The sequence below is a fragment of the Liolophura sinensis genome, chromosome 6, assembly GCF_032854445.1.
Source record: "Liolophura sinensis isolate JHLJ2023 chromosome 6, CUHK_Ljap_v2, whole genome shotgun sequence".
NCBI lineage: Eukaryota > Metazoa > Mollusca > Polyplacophora > Chitonida > Chitonidae > Liolophura > Liolophura sinensis.
The window spans coordinates 81,764,728-81,786,300 of record NC_088300.1 but is presented as its reverse complement, the minus strand read 5'-3'; the positions used below and the strand labels follow the sequence as shown (position 1 = coordinate 81,786,300).

General features: G+C 42.9%; 1 protein-coding gene across 2 annotated transcripts in view; it reads right to left on the bottom strand.

Annotated features, from left to right (window-relative positions):
• Window positions 1-1,099: 1,099 nt before the first annotated feature.
• LOC135468367 (uncharacterized) overlaps window positions 1,100-21,573 on the bottom strand; it is a 60,764-nt gene continuing 40,290 nt past the window's right edge. The window contains exons 2-7 of one of the 2 annotated variants that reach the window (XM_064746578.1): window positions 7,611-7,778; window positions 6,511-6,685; window positions 5,830-6,112; window positions 4,304-4,417; window positions 3,588-3,839; window positions 1,100-3,056 (exon numbers count right to left, since the gene is read on the bottom strand). In XM_064746578.1, coding sequence (XP_064602648.1) covers window positions 2,754-3,056; window positions 3,588-3,839; window positions 4,304-4,417; window positions 5,830-6,112; window positions 6,511-6,685; window positions 7,611-7,778 — 1,295 coding nt within the window. In that variant the 3' untranslated portion in view covers window positions 1,100-2,753. The remainder of the gene's footprint in view (window positions 3,057-3,587; window positions 3,840-4,303; window positions 4,418-5,829; window positions 6,113-6,510; window positions 6,686-7,610; window positions 7,779-21,573) is intronic. The other variant, XM_064746579.1, reaches the window with a different exon arrangement.

Below are 21,573 nucleotides of genomic sequence, written 5' to 3'. Positions count from 1 at the left end.
CACTGCGTTTTATGGGCGGATTTCTTGTGACTACGCACAGTACAATCACTGTGTTTTGGGGACGGATTTCTTGTCACCACACACAGTGCACTCACTGTGTTTTATGGACCGTTTTCCTATGACTACACACAATACACTCACTGCACTTTATGGGCGGATTTCTTGTGACTACACACAGTACAGACATTGTGTTTTCTGGACGGATTCCCCGTGACTACACACAGTAAACTTACGATCTTTTATAAACGGATTACCCGTGACTACACTCAGTACAGACATTGTGTTTTATGGACAGATTTCCTGTGACTACACACAATGCCCTCGATGAGGTTTATGGACGAATGTCCTATGATTACACAAAGTACACTCACTGTGTTTTATAGACGGATTTCCCGTGACTACACACACCTCACTCACGGAGATTTATGGACGAATTTCCTGTGATTACATACAGTACACTCACTGTGTTTTATGGACGGATTTCCTGTCACCACACACAGTCCATTCGGTGAGTTTTATGGACCGATTTCCTATGACTACACACAGTACACTCAGTGTTGTTCATGGACGGATACCCTGTGACTACCCATTTTACAATCACTGTGTTTTATGGACGGATTTCCTGTCACCACACACAGTCCATTCGGTGAGTTTTATGGACCGATTTCCTATGACTACACACAGTACACTCAGTGTTGTTCATGGACGGATACCCTGTGACTACCCATTTTACACTCACTGTATTTTTATGGACCGACTTCCTATGACTACACACAGTACACTCGCTGTGTTTTATGGACGGATTTCCTATGACTACACACACCTCACTCACTGTGTTTTATGGACCGATTTCCTATGACTACACACAGTACACTCAGTGTTGTTCATGGACGGATTTCTTATGACTACACATTGTGCGCACGAATTTCAAGTAACTACACACTGCACAATTTACTTTGTAGGATTGCCAGTGGCTATGCACATGTACATTTTACTGTGGGGTCGGATTTCCTATAACTACACACTTACACAAAGTGGTGTGTGCAGGGCCCTGCCTGAAGAAAATGTAACAAACTATTAAAACAAAGTATGAAATGTAGAATTACAAGGCTATATTTGAAGGCGATATCATAATCTCAAAAATTAGTTTAGCGATTGCAGTCAGCAATGGCCGAATACAGTCTGATGTATGTTATCCTATTTAAGTCGCATTGCAGTGATTGGTTGCTATGAAACAGAGGGCTCATGATTGTGCGTAACATCAGCATTTTCTGTCCTAGTCTGTTCACTCCGTCACAGCATCATCAGCTGTCATAAGCCCAACTCCTACTGGTGTCCGTCACATCAGCATCAGCTGTCATAAGCCCAACTCCTCCTGGTGTCCGTCATATTACCATCAGCTGTCATAAGCCCAACTCCTCCTGATAGTCACATCAACATTAGCTGTCATAAGCCCAACTTCTCCCCGTGTCCGTCACATTACCATTGGCTGTCATAAGCCCAACTCCTACTGGTGTCTGTCATATTACCATCAGCTGTCATAAGCCCAATTCCTACTGGTGTCTGTCACATTACCATCAGCTGTCATAAGCCCACCTCCTCATGGTGTCCGTCACATCAATATTAGCTGTCACATACTCAACGCCTGCTGTCCGTGACATTACTATTAGCTGTCTTAAGCCCAACTCTTCCTAGTCTAGTCCTCCTATCATAGTCTAATCTCTCCGCCTACCCGTCACACCAGAATCAGCTATCATAGTCCAATCCCTCGGTCACACCAGTCACACCAGGATCAGCTATCATAGTCCAATCCCTCGGTCACACCAGGATCAGCTATCATAGTCCAATCAATCGGCCACACCAGGATTAGCTGTCTTAAGCCCAACTCTTCCTAGTCTAGTCTAGTCCTCCTATCATAGTCTAATCTCTCCGCCTCCCCGTCACACCAGAATCAGCTGTCATAGTCCAATCCCTCGGTCACACCAGTCATACCAGGATCAGCTATCATAGTCCAATCCCTCGGTCAGACCAAGATAAGCTATCATAGTCCAACCCCTCGTTTACGCCTATTTAAGCTGAATCATAATTATAATGCCACGTCTCTCCACTTGCCACGCGCTAACAGCAAGCACGACAACGTGTCAATAGTGACAGAAATTCCTGCTTTTGCGACGCAGCCTCTTAAACACACAAAAGACAAGCCCATCAATGGAGGGGAGACAACCGGATGCTATTCCGTTCATGCACAGAATTGTACTAATGCCAGACGAGTACAAATACACATGGCCCTGTTCCGCTCTCCAGCTGGCGTCTTATCGTGAGTCAAGGTAATAAATTATCTAATGGCACTTTAATATCTAGCATTAAGGAGGTAGTTTGGAAATTATTGACATTTGACTGTATAAAGCCTTAGAGGCTGTGACATCGATCTTTCTCGCTTTGACTGTACCACACGCAGGTCATGGCGTCTATCAAACATACCTCGCTTCACAAATACCACCACAGCCACATTGCCGTCATCATGGACTTCCCAGCTGGCCGACCCCCATATTGCATTGCTGAAAATCCCTGTGGGAATATCAATGGTCACGTGACCATAGTCTCGTTCCTGACCATCATATAATGTGGCCTACACGCTCGTGAGGCTGGAACTATTTTTTATGGAACCGAAACACGTCAACCGCTTTACTCAAGAAATCCCAGCGCACAGCGCCCCTATCATTCAGCTGCACGTGTACCGCCCACATTGTACATCATAACTCGCCGTTATATTTGAGCGAGTCCACATAAATCCACTCTATGACCCTGGAAGGCGGAAGCAGTCGGCAGTAATACATTCCAGCCAGGTGGCTTGGCTCGTGACTCAGTGGGGATTTCCACGCCACAGCAGTCACGTGGGCTTCGTGTTTTACCATGTCCACCACAAGGTGGCGTCGGTCCCATTCTTCTTCCGTTTGAACAATGACGTCATCGTGGAACTGAATACCTTTGTGTCGCTTATCGTACCGGTCCCTAGCTAGTTTCGAGGCCTCGTGATACCCCGTCATGAAAGCGGCCTGCGGAATAACAAACACGTGAGATCATATTCCACAGGATCAGACAAATGTGGCCTCAGCAGTATCCAGCATTAGGATAAAATACGTACGGTTCAATTATTAATCTTGCAAAAAATGACTGGTATGAATTTTTAAAGTAAAAGTTAAGGCTACTTTTGATGATGCTATCAAGAAGTCAAGACTACCTTTGCTGATCTTTTCAAGAAGTCAAGACTACCATTGCTGATGTTATCAAGAAATTTAGACCACCTTGACGTAATTGTCGTATAGTGAAGTTGACAAAGAGAAATGAGTATTTGAAATTAACAAGTCATGAGTATTTTGGGCGAAGTTAAATGGGAGTCATGAATACTTCTGGAGAACTTTACAAGGACATGTGAGTGCCTTTGGAGAGATATACAAGGAGTCACGAGTACTTTTGGAGAGGAATACAAAGAGTCATGAGTACTATTGATGATGTGAAGATTGAACGATAGCCAGATAAGCAGGAATGTTTACAATGAATAATGCCGGGTTAACAAAAAATCCTACCAAGTAACTCACGTAATTTAAGTCTTTACAGGTGATACGGTGGTAGACTGTGGAGTTGACCAGCAACCCCTGGATTGCCTCTGCCGTTTTCAGCCGCATCTTCATTTCTATTGGAGCCTGTTTCTTGGAGCCGTCGTCGACAATTGGAGGGAAGCCGACCAGTTCTGTGTATGTGGTAGCGTAAACATTCCCCTTATCTTCGGTTATTAAGGGGACGACGGCGTAGTTATCCCCAATGACAAAACTGGACACCTACAGACAGGAAATGAACATTAAATAAGGAGACTCACAAGACAAGAGGTGCATTAGCTTTGAATTAAAATATAAAAAACGTGATAAAGTAGATTTATTGACTTGATATGTTGAACGCCGTACTCCATTACATTTCTTTTTACTTATTATGACGGCGGTGAGGTTTATCGGTGGAGGGGAAGCCCATGGTAAATCACAGCACTTCGATATGTACCTCACAAACATCCTGATTTAAGGCCGCATCGAAGCGGCGACAGCTGGATACGACCACGCCACATTATGTTTAATTTGTAGAACATTTGCAGTAAGCCGTGTCAGCGGTTAGACCACCTGGGCCACAGAAAGACAGGGACAAAACAGAGGGTTGGTTAGAGGCTTTACACCACAGTTTGACAAATTAGCTTCTACCAATTAGCACAACCGACTCATATGTGTAATTAAAGCTTAAACGAAAGTCTGCTTACCCAGAGTCTGGCCGACTCCAATCCCCGGAGTCCCGAGATCCAGATCTGTGAGATTCGTGACCAGGGTGACGTGTACTCAGGACTCTGGATCAGGTCATGGACGGCCAGGATTGGCTACCGGATCAGAGAAAAACATATCATGAAACGGTCAGAGAAAAACATATCATGAAACGATCTGAGAAAAACACGTCATGAAAAGATCTGAGCAAAATACGTCATGAAACGATCTGAGAAAAACATGTCATGAAACGATCAGAGGAAAAGACGTCATGAAAGAATCAGGCTAGAAAACTAGAATGATCAAATGAAACACACCATGCAAGGATTATAGGAAAAGACGACATGAAACGATCAGAGAAAAAGGCGTTTTGGAATGATAGGAGAACTACAGCCCAAAGACTGTGAAATGGGTTTATTGCTCTTCTCCTAACTTCTAGAAGCATTTACCGTTACGACCCTCAAAATAGCGCAAGCGCATTCAACAATTTTTAGCAACATAAAATAGAAAGGATAATAAATGAACGCACGACTCCACACATTTACAATTTTTACTAAATGCATAATCATTACATATAAATCCAAACAAAATAATGAAGAAAACATCACGAAAGGAGGCTAATATTGGACCCCAGCACACGCTGTATTTCGTTAAGCGCACTGACACGGCGTCCTGAGGTGAAACTACTTCCGGAAATTTCTTCAGATTTTTTCATTACTCTACAATGGGCCTTTGGCGATTCTCACAAATAGACCCATAAAAAAGGCGTGAAACATTCAGAGGAAATACGTTCTGAAACTATCACCGAAAACATTTCAACAAACGAGGAGAGAGAAACTAGCCATGAAACGATACAGAAAGAATAAGAACAGAAAGTCATGACATTCCCAGAAAAAGATCATGAAATGTCATGAAACATGATATGTTGGGCATGTCCTCATATCAGGCTATACGATGGGCATGTCCTCATATCAGGGTATACCATGAGCATGTCCTCATATCAGGGTATACCATGAGCATGTCCTCATATCAGGGTATACGATGGGCATGTCCTCATATCAGGGTATACGATGGCCATGTCCTCATATCAGGGTATACGATGGCCATGTCCTCATATCAGGGTATAAGATGGCCATGTCCTCTCATTAGGGTATACGGTGGGCATGGCCTCATATCAGGGTATACGATGGACATGTCCTCATATCAGGGTATACGATGGGCATGCCCTCATATCAGATATACGATGAGCATGTTCTCATATCAGGGTATACGAGAACTTTTTGTAACGAGCAATATTACACGAAAGCAATTTCTGTGGAGAAAAATGAACAACGAGAGACTATTATTTATTTATTATTCATTTATTTAATTTAACACTGTTTCCTTTAGCATCCGGCTTATGGGTGAAGAGAACAAGACAGAGAAACAAAAAACAGCATCTGGCAAAGTACACGACAAATCGCCTGACGTATCTAGTAAAAGCTGAATTCGAGCATAATATTACTTGAGAACACGGAAATAAGTTTACCTTCATAATTTCCTTGGTGTTTTCGTAAGCACTTCGGAGTTTTAGCCTAGCTAAGACCGTGAAGGAAGCTGGATCAGACAGCGTGGACATCATGAACCAAGATGTGTAGTTCGCCGCCATGCTTCTCGCTTCCTCACCCGACACTTCAGGGTCAAGGTCAAGGTCAGCCAGCGCTTCAGGTAACGTGGTGGAAATCAGAGAGCCATGATTGGCTCCTTGTAAAATAACCATGGGGCTTCGGTAAATTTCGTCGGCATCTTCTTCTACATCGAGCTGTAACTCTCTGAAATCAAAGGCCCAAACATCACATCCTTAGAATTGTCTAACTAAGAGTTGACTTCAGTTGAGTACTGTTACTCATTTCGATATTTAACTTTTTTAACTGTTCCTCGTCAAAATATCTAACATGCGCGAGGGCACGGAGGAAGCTCTCCATAATTGGCGTTCATTTTACATGATCCATGTACGGTAGTAATACTATCAGTTCCTCACTGGTCACTTTGATTAACAAGGCTTTTATATTACATATCAGCCTTAAAGATACATTAGTGATAAACGCTTTCAGAAAAAGCTACTGTTTACGAATACGCAATGTTAAAAGCTGATATAGTGAAAAGCTGAGATGTTAAGCAGACACTATTGTATTATATGTTATTTGTGTCAGATTTGAAGCTGACGTACCGGAAAGAACTGGCCGATCTGGTGATCCGGGCGACTCCATCCAGGTCCCCGGATAGTGTGAGGAAGGGTACCGGAAACTCGGCTGGTCTCTGACTTCTCGTCAAGTAGGAGGACAACAGGATGACTCCCTTCAGGATATCCGGCACCATCTGAGTATACATCTGAACCAGTACACCTTGCGATGACATCAAAGGAAAAACATCACATTATACCAGGGAACAGAACACCCGGGGATGACATCAAAGGAAAAACATCACATTATACCGGGGAACGGAACACCCGGGGATGATATCAAAGGAAAAACATCACATTATACAGGTAACCAGAATACCCGGCAATGACATCAAAGGACAAACATCACATTATACAGGTAACTAGAACACACGGCAACGACATCAAAGGAAAAACATCACATTATACAGGTGACCAGAACACCTGGCAATGACATCAAAGGAAAAACATCACATTATACTGGGAAAGAGAACATGAGAGGAAAATATTGGGCAAGTCACAAACTCGCAATTCTACCGGTAACTAACACATTTAGTACTGAGAGAACTGCCATGGTCATGTGGTAATGACTCTCGCTCGCTGCAACTATCAGACGACAAATGAGGTCGAGTGTTCAAATCCAGACCTCGCTCTCTCGGCTTTATGTTAAGATTTTTTGTGAGGTGCCTGGTGAAGTTTGGTGGTTTACTCTGGGCAATCCAGTTTCCTCGCCCTAAAAATATGGTCGTCTTCTTATAAGTGAAAAATATAATTGAGCACACTGAGGAATAATTTTATAAATCTGATAATGACCTCAGACAAAATCATTACATTACACAGATATCCCACAACCAGGCGAGAGGCGAGACCAATCAAATAAATAAGTAAATAATTCCTGTAGTGTGAGAGGGAAATCACCGGTCTTTTGACGGTATCATACGGTGCCATGAGTCATCCGGGATGTCCAGTCTGGTGTTACGTCTAGTGTCCTGTCGTTGATGTCCTGTTAAGGGTTCCAGTGTGGTGTTCATTCAAGTGTCCAGTCTGGTGTCGTGTATTTTATCACATTACGATCACAAGCATTTCCAGTCAGGTGTCTGTCACATTACCTCCGTGTCCGTGTCCGGCCAGGAAGATCTCCGTTGTCTTCATGCCGTTTATGTTCAGGCGATGAAGAGTGTCCGCTATCGCCAGTGGAACTTTGTTAAAACTTCGGTTCGTGAAATTCAGGATCGCCACCCAGAGTCGGAAAGGTGAAGTGTACTGGATCGCCCGTCCTAAAACATACAGACGTCTGGAGAGAGTTAAGTATTATACATACACAATGCCGTAATGTGTGTTCACAGTTCACGACGCCGTACTATGTGTTCACAGTTCACGATACAGTAATGTGTGTTCACAGTTCACATTGTAGTAATGTGTGCTCACAGTTCACGATGCAGTAATGTGTGTTCAAAGTTCACGATGCAGTAATGTGTGTTCACAGTTCACGGTGCAGTAATGTGTGTTCACAGTTCACGGTGAAGTAATGTGTGTACACAGTTCACGATGCAATAATGTGTGTTCACAGTTCACGACGCCGTAATGTGTGTTCACAGTTCACGATGCCGTAATGTGTGTTCACAGTTCACATTACCGCAATGTGTGTTCACAGATCATGATGTCGTAATGTGTGTTCACAGTTCATGATGCCGTAATGTGTGTTCACAGTTCACATTGCAGTAATGTGAGCTCACAGTTCACATTACCGCAATGTGTGTTCACAGTTCACGATGCAGTAATGTGTGTTCACTGTTCACGATGCAGTAATGTGTGTTCACAGTTCATGATGCAGTAATGTGTGTTCACAGTTCACGGTGCCGTAAAGTGTGTTCACAGTTCACGACGCCGTAATGTGCGTTCACAGTTCACATTGTAGTAATGTGTGCTCACACTTCACGACGCCGTAATGTGTGTTCACAGATCACATTATAGTATTGTGTGCTTACAGTTCAAGACGCCGTACTATGTGTTCACAGTTCACGGTGCCGTACTATGTGTTCACAGTTCCCATTGTAGTAATGTGTGTTCACAGTTCACGACGCCGTAATGTGTGTTCACAGTTCACGATGTCGTAATGTGTGCTCACAGTTCACATTGCAGTAATGTGTGTTCACAGTTCATGATGGAGTAATGTGTGCTCACAGTTCACATTGCAGTTATGTGTGCTCACAGTTCACACTGCAATAATGTGTGCTCACAGTTCACGATGCAGTAATGTGTGCTCACAGTTTAATATATGATGATGTGCCTGCCCTGTTGCAGTGATAATCAGTAACATAAACTCATGCTGAGCAATCTGCAAGTTCATATCGGAAAAGGTATAGGAAACAAATAGGTACTTAAGCCCTCTGTAAATGTAGATTATACTAAAAGTAGAACTAGAAGTACTACAGTTTATGGAAACGAAGTATTGAAGAACTGCTGAAGCAGTCGTACTTCAGTTTTGGTACACCAGTTCTCAAATCTAGTAATTCCACGTGAGCTTAACACATCTGTGAAATGTTGATTTCTGCTAATGGTTCGCAACAGTAGTATACCCTGGTGATATATATACTAAAGCGGCACTAACTGTCCGCATGGCAGTCAGGGCTTGGGGTGGGCCTCACTGAAGGGATCAGGAGGCTGGATTTAGAGAGCAGATGTGGGGATCACGATGTGTCAACTGCAGGGACACACAGCGCTAATGAACATGTGACATGCCTAACAACTGCGCCACTTATACTCGACCGGAAGTGACTCAGCTCAACACAAACAGTCGCCCCCATGGCTGAGCCTCATCCAGATATCTACACCCCTAAAGAGGCACCCCTAAAGGCTTGCTCTGTGCCCCCGGGGCTATTAACTATACGCACAGTCACGATTTTGTTCGACACCATCTAACATCTGACAATATTTAACGCTGCCAAAATAATACCTCTGCCAGGACCATGTGAAATGTACAGATAATGAACCGACAGTCTGCACACTGACAGTTCAGTATAAATGTCAGGGATATGTAACACTGTTTCACAAAGACAGGCCACTCCTGACCATAAAGACAGCTATTTAGCCTTTCAAAGTTTGTCATGGAACACAGGTATGGAGTTCAGTGCTTTAAACATGTCCTCACTTCTCCACAGACATTTGTTATCCCAGTCCTTATGTTGTCCCAGAATTATGGCTTCCTCGGTGCTTTAAACATGTCCTCCCTTCTCCATAGACATTTCTTATCCCAGTCCTTACGTTGTCCACAATCAATGCTTCCTCAGTACTTTTAACGTCCTCACTTCTCCACAAACATTTGTTTTCCCAATCAGTCCTTATGTTGACCACAACCATTGCTTCCTCGGTGCTTTAAACATGTCATCACTTCTATACAGACATTTGTTTCCCTGTGTTATCCTCTAACCATTCCTAACCACACGGGGCTCCAAGCTCCATTTTTTTTATTTCAGTGCAAAAATATACTAGCGAAGTTATCGATGTACTGTTGAAGCGTAATTGCAGTTATTTAGTGACTAAATAAAGACTGTATATCTAAAGGAGAATTAAGTTTCGCAGATACCAATATATAAAACTCCACACTGTACATTTAGACATACAAATGTAGAAATAGTTATTTCTAGATATATAAATTTTCTAAATGAGTATCCCATTTATAAATTTTGATTTCCTTGACATTCCGTGGATTTATTCCACAGTCACTTTAAAAGAGGATTTATAAAACACCACTGACGAATCTACAGCATCTATATACAGGGTGTTCCAGTCGTGCACCACTTTTTTTCTGTGTTTCAGATTTAATACTGATTTAAATTTTTTTCTCTTTTTCAGAGTTAATTATGGCTAATAAACTAACAGTACAAGAAAGAGTTGAATTGGTTTTTATGTTTGGAAGAGATAGGGCAACACACCGCTCTGTAGCTCAAGCATTCAACCTCAACCTGGATGGTGCGCGACTTCTGGGACACCTTGTATCTTTATACATCTGTACCAGATGTATAAAACCCCACTGACGTCTTTACAGCAACTATATATATCTCTTCGTACCAGATTTATAAATCCCCACTGACGACTCTACAGCATCTGTATATATCCTTGTACCAGATTAATAAATCCCCACTAACGACTCTTCAGTATATACATAAATCTCCTTGCACCAGACTTATATATCCCCGGGGGCCTCCATGGCTCAGTTGGTTAGCCCGCTAGCGCAGTATAATGACCCAGGAGCCTCTCACCAATGTGGTCGTGTGAGTTCAAGTCCAGCTCATGTGGCTTCCTCTACGGCCGTACTTGGGAAGGTCTGCAAGCAACCTGCGGACGGTCGTGGGTTTTCCCCGGGCTCTGCCCGGTTTCCTCCCACCATAATCCTGGCCGCCGTCGTAGAAGTGAAATATTCTTGAGTACGGCGTAAAACACCGAGCAAATAAATAAATATAAATCCTCACTGACGACTCTTCGGCATCTATATACCTTAAATCTAAATATATGGACCAGATTTATACGTCCAACACACTTTTGTCCACATTTATATTTACCATACAGTTATATGCTAATGAGATCACAAAAAGCAGTAACGTACATTCTGTGCCCCAACACGTGCTCCTGGCCATTGCGTGAACGAAGCGGTGAGAAAACCTTATAGCTGGCGCGATAATGTTACAAGTTTTGATATATCGGGTGATGACTTGGAGTTTCGTGCGAAGTTGGCCACAACTGTTGACCACGATGTTTCCCGACAGCGCAGCTATTACATGGGCAGTTCAAACACGCCAGCGGCGCTTTTTGTTATTTTCAATCGTTTTAATATTTTAAAAGCGTGTATTGTTTCCAAAACGTTTGGCGTCAGTTGATTTAGTGGTTATTTCCGCTATTATGTAACCACGTCCCCTGTGGTCATGCATCTCACTTCTCACACGACAGAATGCCGCATGACAAACGTTCATATTAGCCGACTCTTGTACTTTCAGTTCTCCGTTTTCTTTCCCATCAGTCTGCCCCGGCACTTCTAGGCGAAAGGTGCCCTCTTAATAAACCAGTGAAATGTAATATTGAATAACAAGGAATCTAAAAAAGCCTAATCTGATTAATGCGTTTCCTTGGCTTGAGAGGTCATAGCTAAGACGTGTACACGTTGGGGTGATCACGATGAAAGCTGTGAACACAGTAGTCTCTTACAGTGAACATGTGTAAAGTGTTCTGCTTGACAAGCTGACTATGGCGCTCACTTGGAGCTGTAAAGTGGCTGGGGAAGTTTTGTAACGGTTTTGTGGCTTACCCCCTAGGTCCCTGGCCCTCTACACAGCTGGTGGGAGGGGTGTCGGGGTGTCGGGGTGTTTCCCCCTCAGGCCCCAAGCTGTGGAGGGGGTGTGATGAAAAGCTTTATACATCAACTCCAATCTATGTTGAGTAGCCCTGTTCTCTGATAGATGAACTTGAATAAATTTGTTCCGCGTACGAGTTATAAAGACCCAAGCTGTAACCTATGTCGTGCAGCCCCGCTCTCTGATAGATGAACATGAATAAATTTGTTCCGCGTACGAGTTATACAGACCCAAGCTGTAATCTATGTCGTGTAGCCCTGCTCTCTGACAGATGAACATGAATAAATTTGCTCCGCGTACGAGTTATACAGACCCAAGCTGTAACCTATGTCGTGCAGCCCCGCTCTCTGATAGATGAACATGAATAAATTTGTTCCGCGTACGAGTTATACAGACCCAAGCTGTAATCTATGTCGTGTAGCCCTGCTCTCTGACAGATGAACATGAATAAATTTGTTCTGCGTACGAGTTATACAGACCCAAGCTGTAATCTATGTCGTGTAGCCCTGCTCTCTGATAGATGAACATGAATAAATTTGTTCCGCGTACGAGTTATACAGACCCAAGCTGTAATCTATGTCGTGCAGCCCTGCTCTCTGACAGATGAACATGAATAAATTTGTTCCGCGTACGAGTTATACAGACCCAAGCTGTAACCTATGTTGTGCAGCCCCGCTCTCCGACAGATGAACATGAATAAATTTGTTCCGCGTACGAGTTATACAGACCCAAGCTGTAATCTATGTCGTGTAGCCCTGCTCTCTGACAGATGAACATGAATAAATTTGTTCTGCGTACGAGTTATACAGGCCCAAGCTGTAATCTATGTCGTGCAGCCCTGCTCTCTGATAGATGAACTTGAATAAATTTGTTCCGCGTACGAGTTATACAAACCCAAGCTGTAATCTATGTTGTGCAGCCCCGCTCTCTGATAGATGAACATGAATAAATTTGTTCTGCGTACGAGTTATACAGACCCAAGCTGTAACCTATGCCGTGTAGCCCTGCTCTCTGACAGATGAACATGAATAAATTTGCTCCGCGTACGAGTTATACAGACCCAAGCTGTAACCTATGTCGTGTAGCCCTGCTCTCTGACAGATGAACATGAATAAATTTGCTCCGCGTACGAGTTATACAGACCCAAGCTGTAACCTATGTCGTGTAGCCCTGCTCTCTGACAGATGAACATGAATAAATTTGTTCTGCGTACGAGTTATACAGACCCAAGCTGTAATCTATGTCGTGTAGCCCTGCTCTCTGACAGATGAACATGAATAAATTTGTTCTGCGTACGAGTTATACAGACCCAAGCTGTAACCTATGTTGTGCAGCCCTGCTCTCTGACAGATGAACATGAATAAATTTGCTCCGCGTACGAGTTATACAGACCCAAGCTGTAACCTATGTCGTGTAGCCCTGCTCTCTGATAGATGAACATGAATAAATTTGTTCTGCGTACGAGTTATACAAACCAAAGCTGTAATCTATGTTGTGCAGCCCTGCTCTCTGATAGATGAACATGAATAAATTTGTTCCGCGTACGAGTTATACAGACCCAAGCTGTAATCTATGTCGTGCAGCCCTGCTTTCTGACAGATGAACATGAATAAATTTGTTCCAGGTACGAGTTATACAGACCCAAGCTGTAATCTATGTTGTGCAGCCCCGCTCTCTGATAGATGAACTTGAATAAATTTGTTCCGCGTACGAGTTATACAGACCCAAGCTGTAATCTATGTCGTGTAGCCCTGCTCTCTGATAGATGAACATGAATAAATTTGTTCTGCGTACGAGTTATACAGGCCCAAGCTATAATCTATGTCGTGCAGCCCCGCTCTCTGACAGATGAACATGAATAAATTTGTTCTGCTTACGAGTTATACAGACCCAAGCTGTAACCTATGTCGTCCAGCCCTGCTCTCTGACAGATGAACATGAATAAATTTGTTCTGCGTACGAGTTATACAGACCCAAGCTGTAATCTATGTCGTGTAGCCCTGCTCTCTGACAGATGAACATGAATAAATTTGTTCTGCGTACGAGTTATACAGACCCAAGCTGTAGTCTATGTCGTGTATCCCTGTTCTCTGATAGATGAACATGAATAAATTTGTTCTGCGCACGAGTAATGCTGACCAAATTTTATTTTCTGATTTACTGGCAACACAAAACTTTAACGCACGCAAAAATTACCAATAAATAAAATGAGCCGTGAAAGCAAAGTTTTAAGTTCTGGAGCATAAAGTGCTTCAAATACACTTACTGTGAAGTTTAAATTCTCTCACACGCAGGTGTATAGAAATGAAAGTTTCAACTCCTGCCAATGTGGCTCCACTTTGGAGGCGAACTCAGTCTCGACATTGAAAGGATCCTAATATTTCATCCTCCGAAATGAGCAATTCCGGGCACTGTGGCTTAGCTGACTTATTCCCAATTGAACTAAATTGGCTAGGCAAACATCCGACGACAGAATTTCTCTAGTTCTTCCATGTAATTTGACAGGGTTTTCAGCAAATTCTTGGCAAATCTGTGAGATGACAAACAACCAAAAACAGTCTGATCTAGCGCATATTAAATAGTCTCATTACCAGGAGCAGTCATTTCTGGTCTAGCACACATTAAATCCTCTGTTGGTGAATTTCTGAGATGAGACACCAACAGGAACACTCATTTCTGGTCTCACGCACATTAAATCCTCTCATTACCAGGAGCAGTCATTTCTGGTCTCGCACACATTAAATCCTCTGTTGGTGAATCTGTGAAATGAGGCACCAATAGGAACAGTCATTTCTGGTCTCGCGCACATTAAATCCTCTCATTACCAGGAACAGTCATTTCTAGTCTTGCACACATTAAATCCTCTCATTACCAGGAGCAGGTATTTCTGGTCTCGCAAACATTAAATCGTCTCATTACCAGGAGCAGTCATTTCTGGCCTAGCACACATTAAATCCTCTGATTTCCAGGAGCTGTCATTTCTGGTCTTCAGCACATTAAATCCTCTGTTGGTGAATCTGTCATATGAGGCACCAACAGAAACACTCATTTCTGGTCTCGTGAACATTAAATCCTCTCATTACCAGGAGCAGTCATTTTTGGTCTCACACACATTAAATCCTCACATTACCAGGAGCAGTTAATTCTGTTCTCGCGCACATTAAATCCTATCATTACCAGGAGAAGTCATTTCTGGTCTCGCACACATTAAATCCTCTGTTGGTGAATCTGTGAGATGAGGCACCAACAGAAACACTCATTTCTGGTCTCGTGAACATTAATGAGGAACAGTCATTTCATGTCTCGCAAACATTAAATCGTCTCATTACCAGGAACAGTCATTTCTGGTCTCGCACACATTAAATCCTCTCATTACCAGGAGCAGTAATTTCTGGTCTCGCAAACATTAAATCGTCTCATTACCAGGAACAGTCATTTCTGGTCTCGCACACGTTAAATCCTCTGTTGGTGAATCTGTGAGATGGGGCACCAATTGGAACAGTCATTTCTGGTCTCGCGCACATTAAATCCTCTCATTACCAGGAGCAGTCATTTCTGATCTTGCCAACATTAAATCCTCTGTTGCGGAATCTGTCATATGAGGCACCAACAGAAACACTCATTTCTGGTCTCGCGAACATTAAATCCTCTCATTACCAGAAGCAGTCATTTCTGGTCTAGCACACATTATATCCTCTCATTACCAGGAGCAGTCATTTCTGGTCTCGCGCACATTAAATCCTCTGTTGGTGAATCTATCATATGAGGCACCAAAAGAAACACTCATTTCTGGTCTCGCGAACATTAAATCCTCTCATTACCAGGAGCAGTCATTTCTGGTCTCGCACACATTAAATCCTCGCATTACCAGGACCAGTTATTTCTGGTCTCGCGAACATTAAATCCTCTCATTACCAGGAGCAGTCATTTCTGGTCTCGCACACATTAAATCCTCTGTTGGTGAATCTTTGAGATGAGGCACCAACAGGAACAGTCATTTCTGGTCTTGCGTACATTAAATCCTGTCATTACCAGGAACAGTCATTTCTAGTCTTGCGCACATTAAATCGTCTCAATACCAGGAACGCTCATTTCTGGTCTTGCACATATTAAATCCTCTGTTGGTGAATCTGTGAGATGAGGCACCAACAGGAACACTCATTTCTGGTCTCGCGCACATTAAATCCTCTCATTACCAGGAACACTCATTTCTGGTCTCGCGCACATTAAATCCTCTCACTACCAGGAACAGTCATTTCTAGTCTCGCGCACATTAAATCCTCTCATTACCAGGAACACTCATTTCTAGTCTCGCGCCCGTTAAATCCTCTCATTACCAGGAACAGTCATTTCTGGTCTCGCACACATTAAATCCTCTGTTGGTGAATCTTTGAGATGAGGCACCAACAGGAACAGTCATTTCTGGTCTCGCATACATTAAATCCTCTCACTACCAGGAGCAGTCATTTCTGGTCTTGCGCACATTAAATCGTCTCATTACCAGGAACAGTCATTTCTGGTCTCGCACACATTAAATTTTCTGTTCGTGAATCTTTGAGATGAGGCACCAACAGGAACAGTCATTTCTGGTCTCGCGCACATTAAATCCTCACATTACCAGGAACAGTCATTTCTAGTCTCGCACACATTAAATCCTCTCACTACCAGGAGCAGTCATTTCTGGTCTTGCGCACATTAAATCGTCTCATTACCAGGAACAGCCATTTCTGGTCTCGCACACGTTAAATCGTCTCATTACCAGGAACACTCATTTCTAGTCTTGCGCATGTTAAATCCTGTCATTACCAGGAAAATTCATTTCTGGTCTCGACACATTAAATCCTCTCATTACCAGGAGCAGTTATTTCTGGTCTAGCACACATTAAATCCTGGCATTACCAGGTGCAGTTATTTCTTGTTTCACGCACATTAGATCCTCTCATTACCAGGAGCAGTCATTTCTGGTCTCGCACACATTAAATCCTCTGTTGGTGAATGTGTGAGATGAGGCACCAACAGGAACAGTCATTTCTTGTCTCGCGTACATTAAATCCTCTCATTACCAGGAGCAGTCATTTCTGGTTTCCCACACATTAAATCCTCTGTTGGTGAATTTGTGAGATGAGGCACCAACACGAACACTTATTTCTGGTCTCCCGCACATTAAATCCTCTCATTACAGGAACAGTCATTTCTGGTCTCGCGAACCTTAAATCCTCTCATTACCAGTAACACCCATTTCTGGTCTCGCGAACATTAAATCCTCTCATTACCAGGAACACTCATTTCTGGTCTCGCGCACATTAAATCCTCTGTTGGCGAATCTGTGAGATGAGGCACCAACAGGAACACTCATTTCTGGCCTCGTGAACATTAAATCCTTTCAATTCCAGGATCAGTCATTTCTAGTCTCGCGAACATTAAATCCTCTCATTACCAGGAGCAGTCATTTCTGGTCTCGCGAACATTAAATACTCTCTTGCATTAAATAGTTGATCATGTCACAAATGATATTAACAAACTTGGTATGGTTTATTTTCCTGTTGTTTAACGCCATACTCAGTGGTGTTTCCCTTAAGCCCCAGTCACACCGGAGCATCTACTACCTGAAAATCCTTTGGTCGCCCAGTTATCCCGATCGATTCCCAATCAACTGTTCACGGTCACACCTAAAGTCACATCGACTCTTTCAGGACTTCGCGATATTCGCGGTAGTCACGTGATTGCATGAAACCAAAGGTAGCCTGTGACAGAAAATGCACACGATTCATGAAGATCAATGGCGATGGTCGTGCGGAAAAGCACGGCCGGTAAACATTAATCAGAATTAATGTGGCACGCAGCTGGTTTTGTGCATCGCGATAGTTGGTGGTTTTTTGCACCATGATCGCTGGTGGTTTTGTGCACCGTGATCGCTGGTGGTTTTGAGCATCGTAATCGCTGGTGGTTTTATGCATCGCGATCGCTGGCGATATCTTCACATTCACCAAGAGTGGTCAAATTCCTCCACGACAGCGATTTATCGCTCATTTATGTCTTAACTAGTAAATGCAGATGTGATTGGGCCTTAACACATACATGTCTACGAAAGTGGTCAGTTTTATGATTGGAGAAAACGGAGAAGCCATAATGAACCACTGACCTTTGGCAAGTTGCTGACGAAACTCCCTGCTGAGGTGATATGCACAGACATGTACGCCATATTGGTGCAAGACAATCCGTCTACTGTGAGAGAGGAGAGGAGATCTACAGACATTCCGTGTCCGTCTTCAGTCAGTGACGAGCTTCCTGGTTCTATTATGTACAGGTATTCAACATTCTATATGAAATTATATCTTCTGAGGTCTTGACTTTGCTGTGGGCGTAATTTTGCAGGCATACAACAGGCTAACGTTGACTCCATCAAGTTTATTTCATCTGGATTTACGTAGACGGTTACTATGCCAGCACCAATACAGACCATAGATTCAACAGAGGTTAAAACCTTCATGCAACATCACTAGTCACCAAACACAAACTGGAATAGACGAGTTCTGACTTTACGCCACCTACGGCAGTATGTCAGTCATATTGTGACGAAACACACACCTTACAAAGTTATACTAGCCAAACGTGTTCGTATGGTTGGGTAATCTGGCATTTCGGCTGCGGAAAGATATTTTAACTTGCTATACGTGTAGCAATAAAAATACCCATTCCTTAAGCAATACGCCAGTCTATAGGTCCAATCGCCTTATCGCTGATTGATTTGTGTTTTGGTAATTTGGTTCGGATCGGTACCACCAAGTATGCGCGTGCCGTCTCTAGCGCAATTGTCAAGTATCACACTATCATCACGCAGCTAAACGATTACAACTAGCCTTGCGCCTCACGTTTTGCTGTGGTACCACGTGTCTGATTTTGCAAATGTCCGATTTTGCATTACGTGTCCGTTGTTGCACCACGTGTCCGCTGCTGCACCACGTGTCCGCTGTTATACCACGTCTCCGTTGTTGCACCACGTGTCCGATGTTGCAGAACGTGTCCGCTGTTATACCACGTGTCCGGTGTCAAAGGCACGTGTTCGCTGTTACACCACATGTCCGATGCTGCACCACGTATCCGCTATTATACCACATGTCCGACGTCAAACCACGTGCCCGCTGTTGCACACACGTGTCCGATGTTGCACCACGTATCCGTTGTTGCACCACGTGCCCGCTGTTATACCACATGCCCGCCGTTAAAACCATGTGGTCCCGCTGTTGTTACACGATTTCCGTTGTTGGACCACATGTCCGCTATAATACGACGTCCGCTGTTATACCACGCTCACAAATCTGTTTGTAGTTTGCAGTAGCATTTTCTTAAATACACAGATAAGTTTTGTTTCAGACACAAGACATGACCCATATCAATAAAAAATATGTGGACAGAAAATATCATTCGCAGTCACCCCTAAGCAATAACTAACCCCTTGAGTTCTAATATAGATGCAATATTAAAAATATCATTAAAGAAATTCACTGTCACAATATTTCATACCTTGTCTGAATTTAGGTTTACCGTTTCGTTTAAATTCATGCAATGATAAAAAAGGATTTATGGCGAACATAAAACTAGGCACTACACTCACCCCGATAGTCCATCAGCCATGCACAGGCGTCATTATGCATTCCCGTCATATCATTGTATGTTTTTTAAGGATCGAAACAATACTCGTTTAACGGCCAATTCTCAATTAGCTCTAAACTTTTGTAACAGTGTGCTCACTCTGTTCACGTTTACGTTCTGATATTCAATATCCATACAATTAAAGAGGTCATCATTCATTGTATGGCTCAGGTATGAGTAAAATTGTATGGTTCAGGTATGAGTAAAATTGCATGACCCATGTAGAAGTAACTTGTGTGGCTCAGGTAGGAGTCAAATCGTGTGGCTTATGTATGAGGTCAAATTGTATGGCTTATGTATGAGTCAAATTGTGTGGCTCAGGTATGAGTCAAATTTTGTGGCTCTGGTTTGAGTCAAATTGTATGCCTTATGTATGAGTCAAATTGTGTGGCTCAGGTATGAGTCAAATTGTATGGCTCTGGTATGAGTCAAATTGTATGCCTTATGTATGAGTCCAAATTGTGTGGCTCAGGTATGAGTCAAATTGTATGGCTCATGTATGAGTCAAATTGTATGGCTCATGTATGAGTCAAATCGTGTGGCTCATGTATGAGTCAAATTGTATGGCTCATGTATGAGTCAAATTGTGTGGCTCAGGTATGAGTCAAATTTTGTGGCTCTGGTATGAGCCAAATTGTATGCCTTATGTATGAGTCAAACTGTGTGGCTCAGGTATGAGTCAAATTGTATGGCTCTGGTATGAGTCAAATTGTATGCCTTATGTATGAGTCAAATTGTGTGGCTCAGGTATGAGTCAAATTGTATGGCTCATGTATGAGTCAAAATTGTGTGGCTCAGGTATGAGTCAAATTGTGTGGCTCAGGTATGAGTCAAATTGTATGGCTCAGGTATAAGCCAAATTCTTTGCATTCCAATTGTTATTTTGCACAGGTTTTAGATTAAACACAACATAAACAGTTTCTTCTGAGTATATCATATGATGTCATGAGTGACTGAATATTTCATATGATGTGATGAGTGGTCGAGTATTTCATATGATGCCATGAGTGGTCGAGTATTTCATGTGATGTCATGAGCGGTTGATAGATTGACACATACATATAACAGTGTTTGCAACGATCGAGCTAATGCGACAATAAGACACATCTCGTCAACTTATATCAGATAATTGATAACAATACCTCCAATGTTACAAGCAACACTGACATTAAACAGATCGAGGTCAAAACCACGGACATAAATAAAATAACAAACATGAGGTCGAGTGGTTAGCGTGCTAGCGCAGCACAATGGCCCGGTAGCCTCCACCAGTGTGGTAACGGTGAGTGATTTAATAAATCCTCTCCATTCAAAAATCACATGGATTTCAATTCCCAGCTTTTCCGACATTGCCACCATGTACCAGATCACAGCCTAGCACCTCCGACATTGGCCCCAAGTACAAGGTCACAGCATTTTACCTCCAACAATGAACCAAAGTATGATATTACAGCCTAGCACCTCCGACATTGACCCAAAGTGCGTCATCACAGCCTAGCACCTCCGACAATAACTCCAAGTACGATATCAAATCCTAGCATCTCCGACACGAGGAAACCTTACCCAGACGAGCACCACCAACAATGACTCCCACGAGTGACATGAAACGTTCCCCCCAAAAAAAGGAGGAAATTAACAGGGATACATATACTTAGTTCGGATTCTCGATATACCATATAGACTTTGGTGGTCACGTGACAAGGCCTTAGGCTGTACACATACACACTTTGAGATTATTTATGTAGGCAGAAATAATCTTTCCGAGTGAGTGTGTCTGTAATCAAGTGAGACTACAGCATAATCCGCATGGCATGTAAAGGCTGGACAATCTTCACACGCAGAAAAAATAACACCGTAAAACTTCACAAAACCCTTGGTAAATCAAAACAAGTACATCTAGCTTTTATCTATTACGCTTTTAAACGTGTCAGCGTATGCGGTGATGAAAAATGAATTGATGAGTTTAGATATTTAAAGACACTGCGCGCATTGTTTATAACTGCTCACATATAACAGGTTCTCATGAAGGAAATGGCGTGTGTCTTGTCGCCTCAAGTCGTCCTCGAGTCGT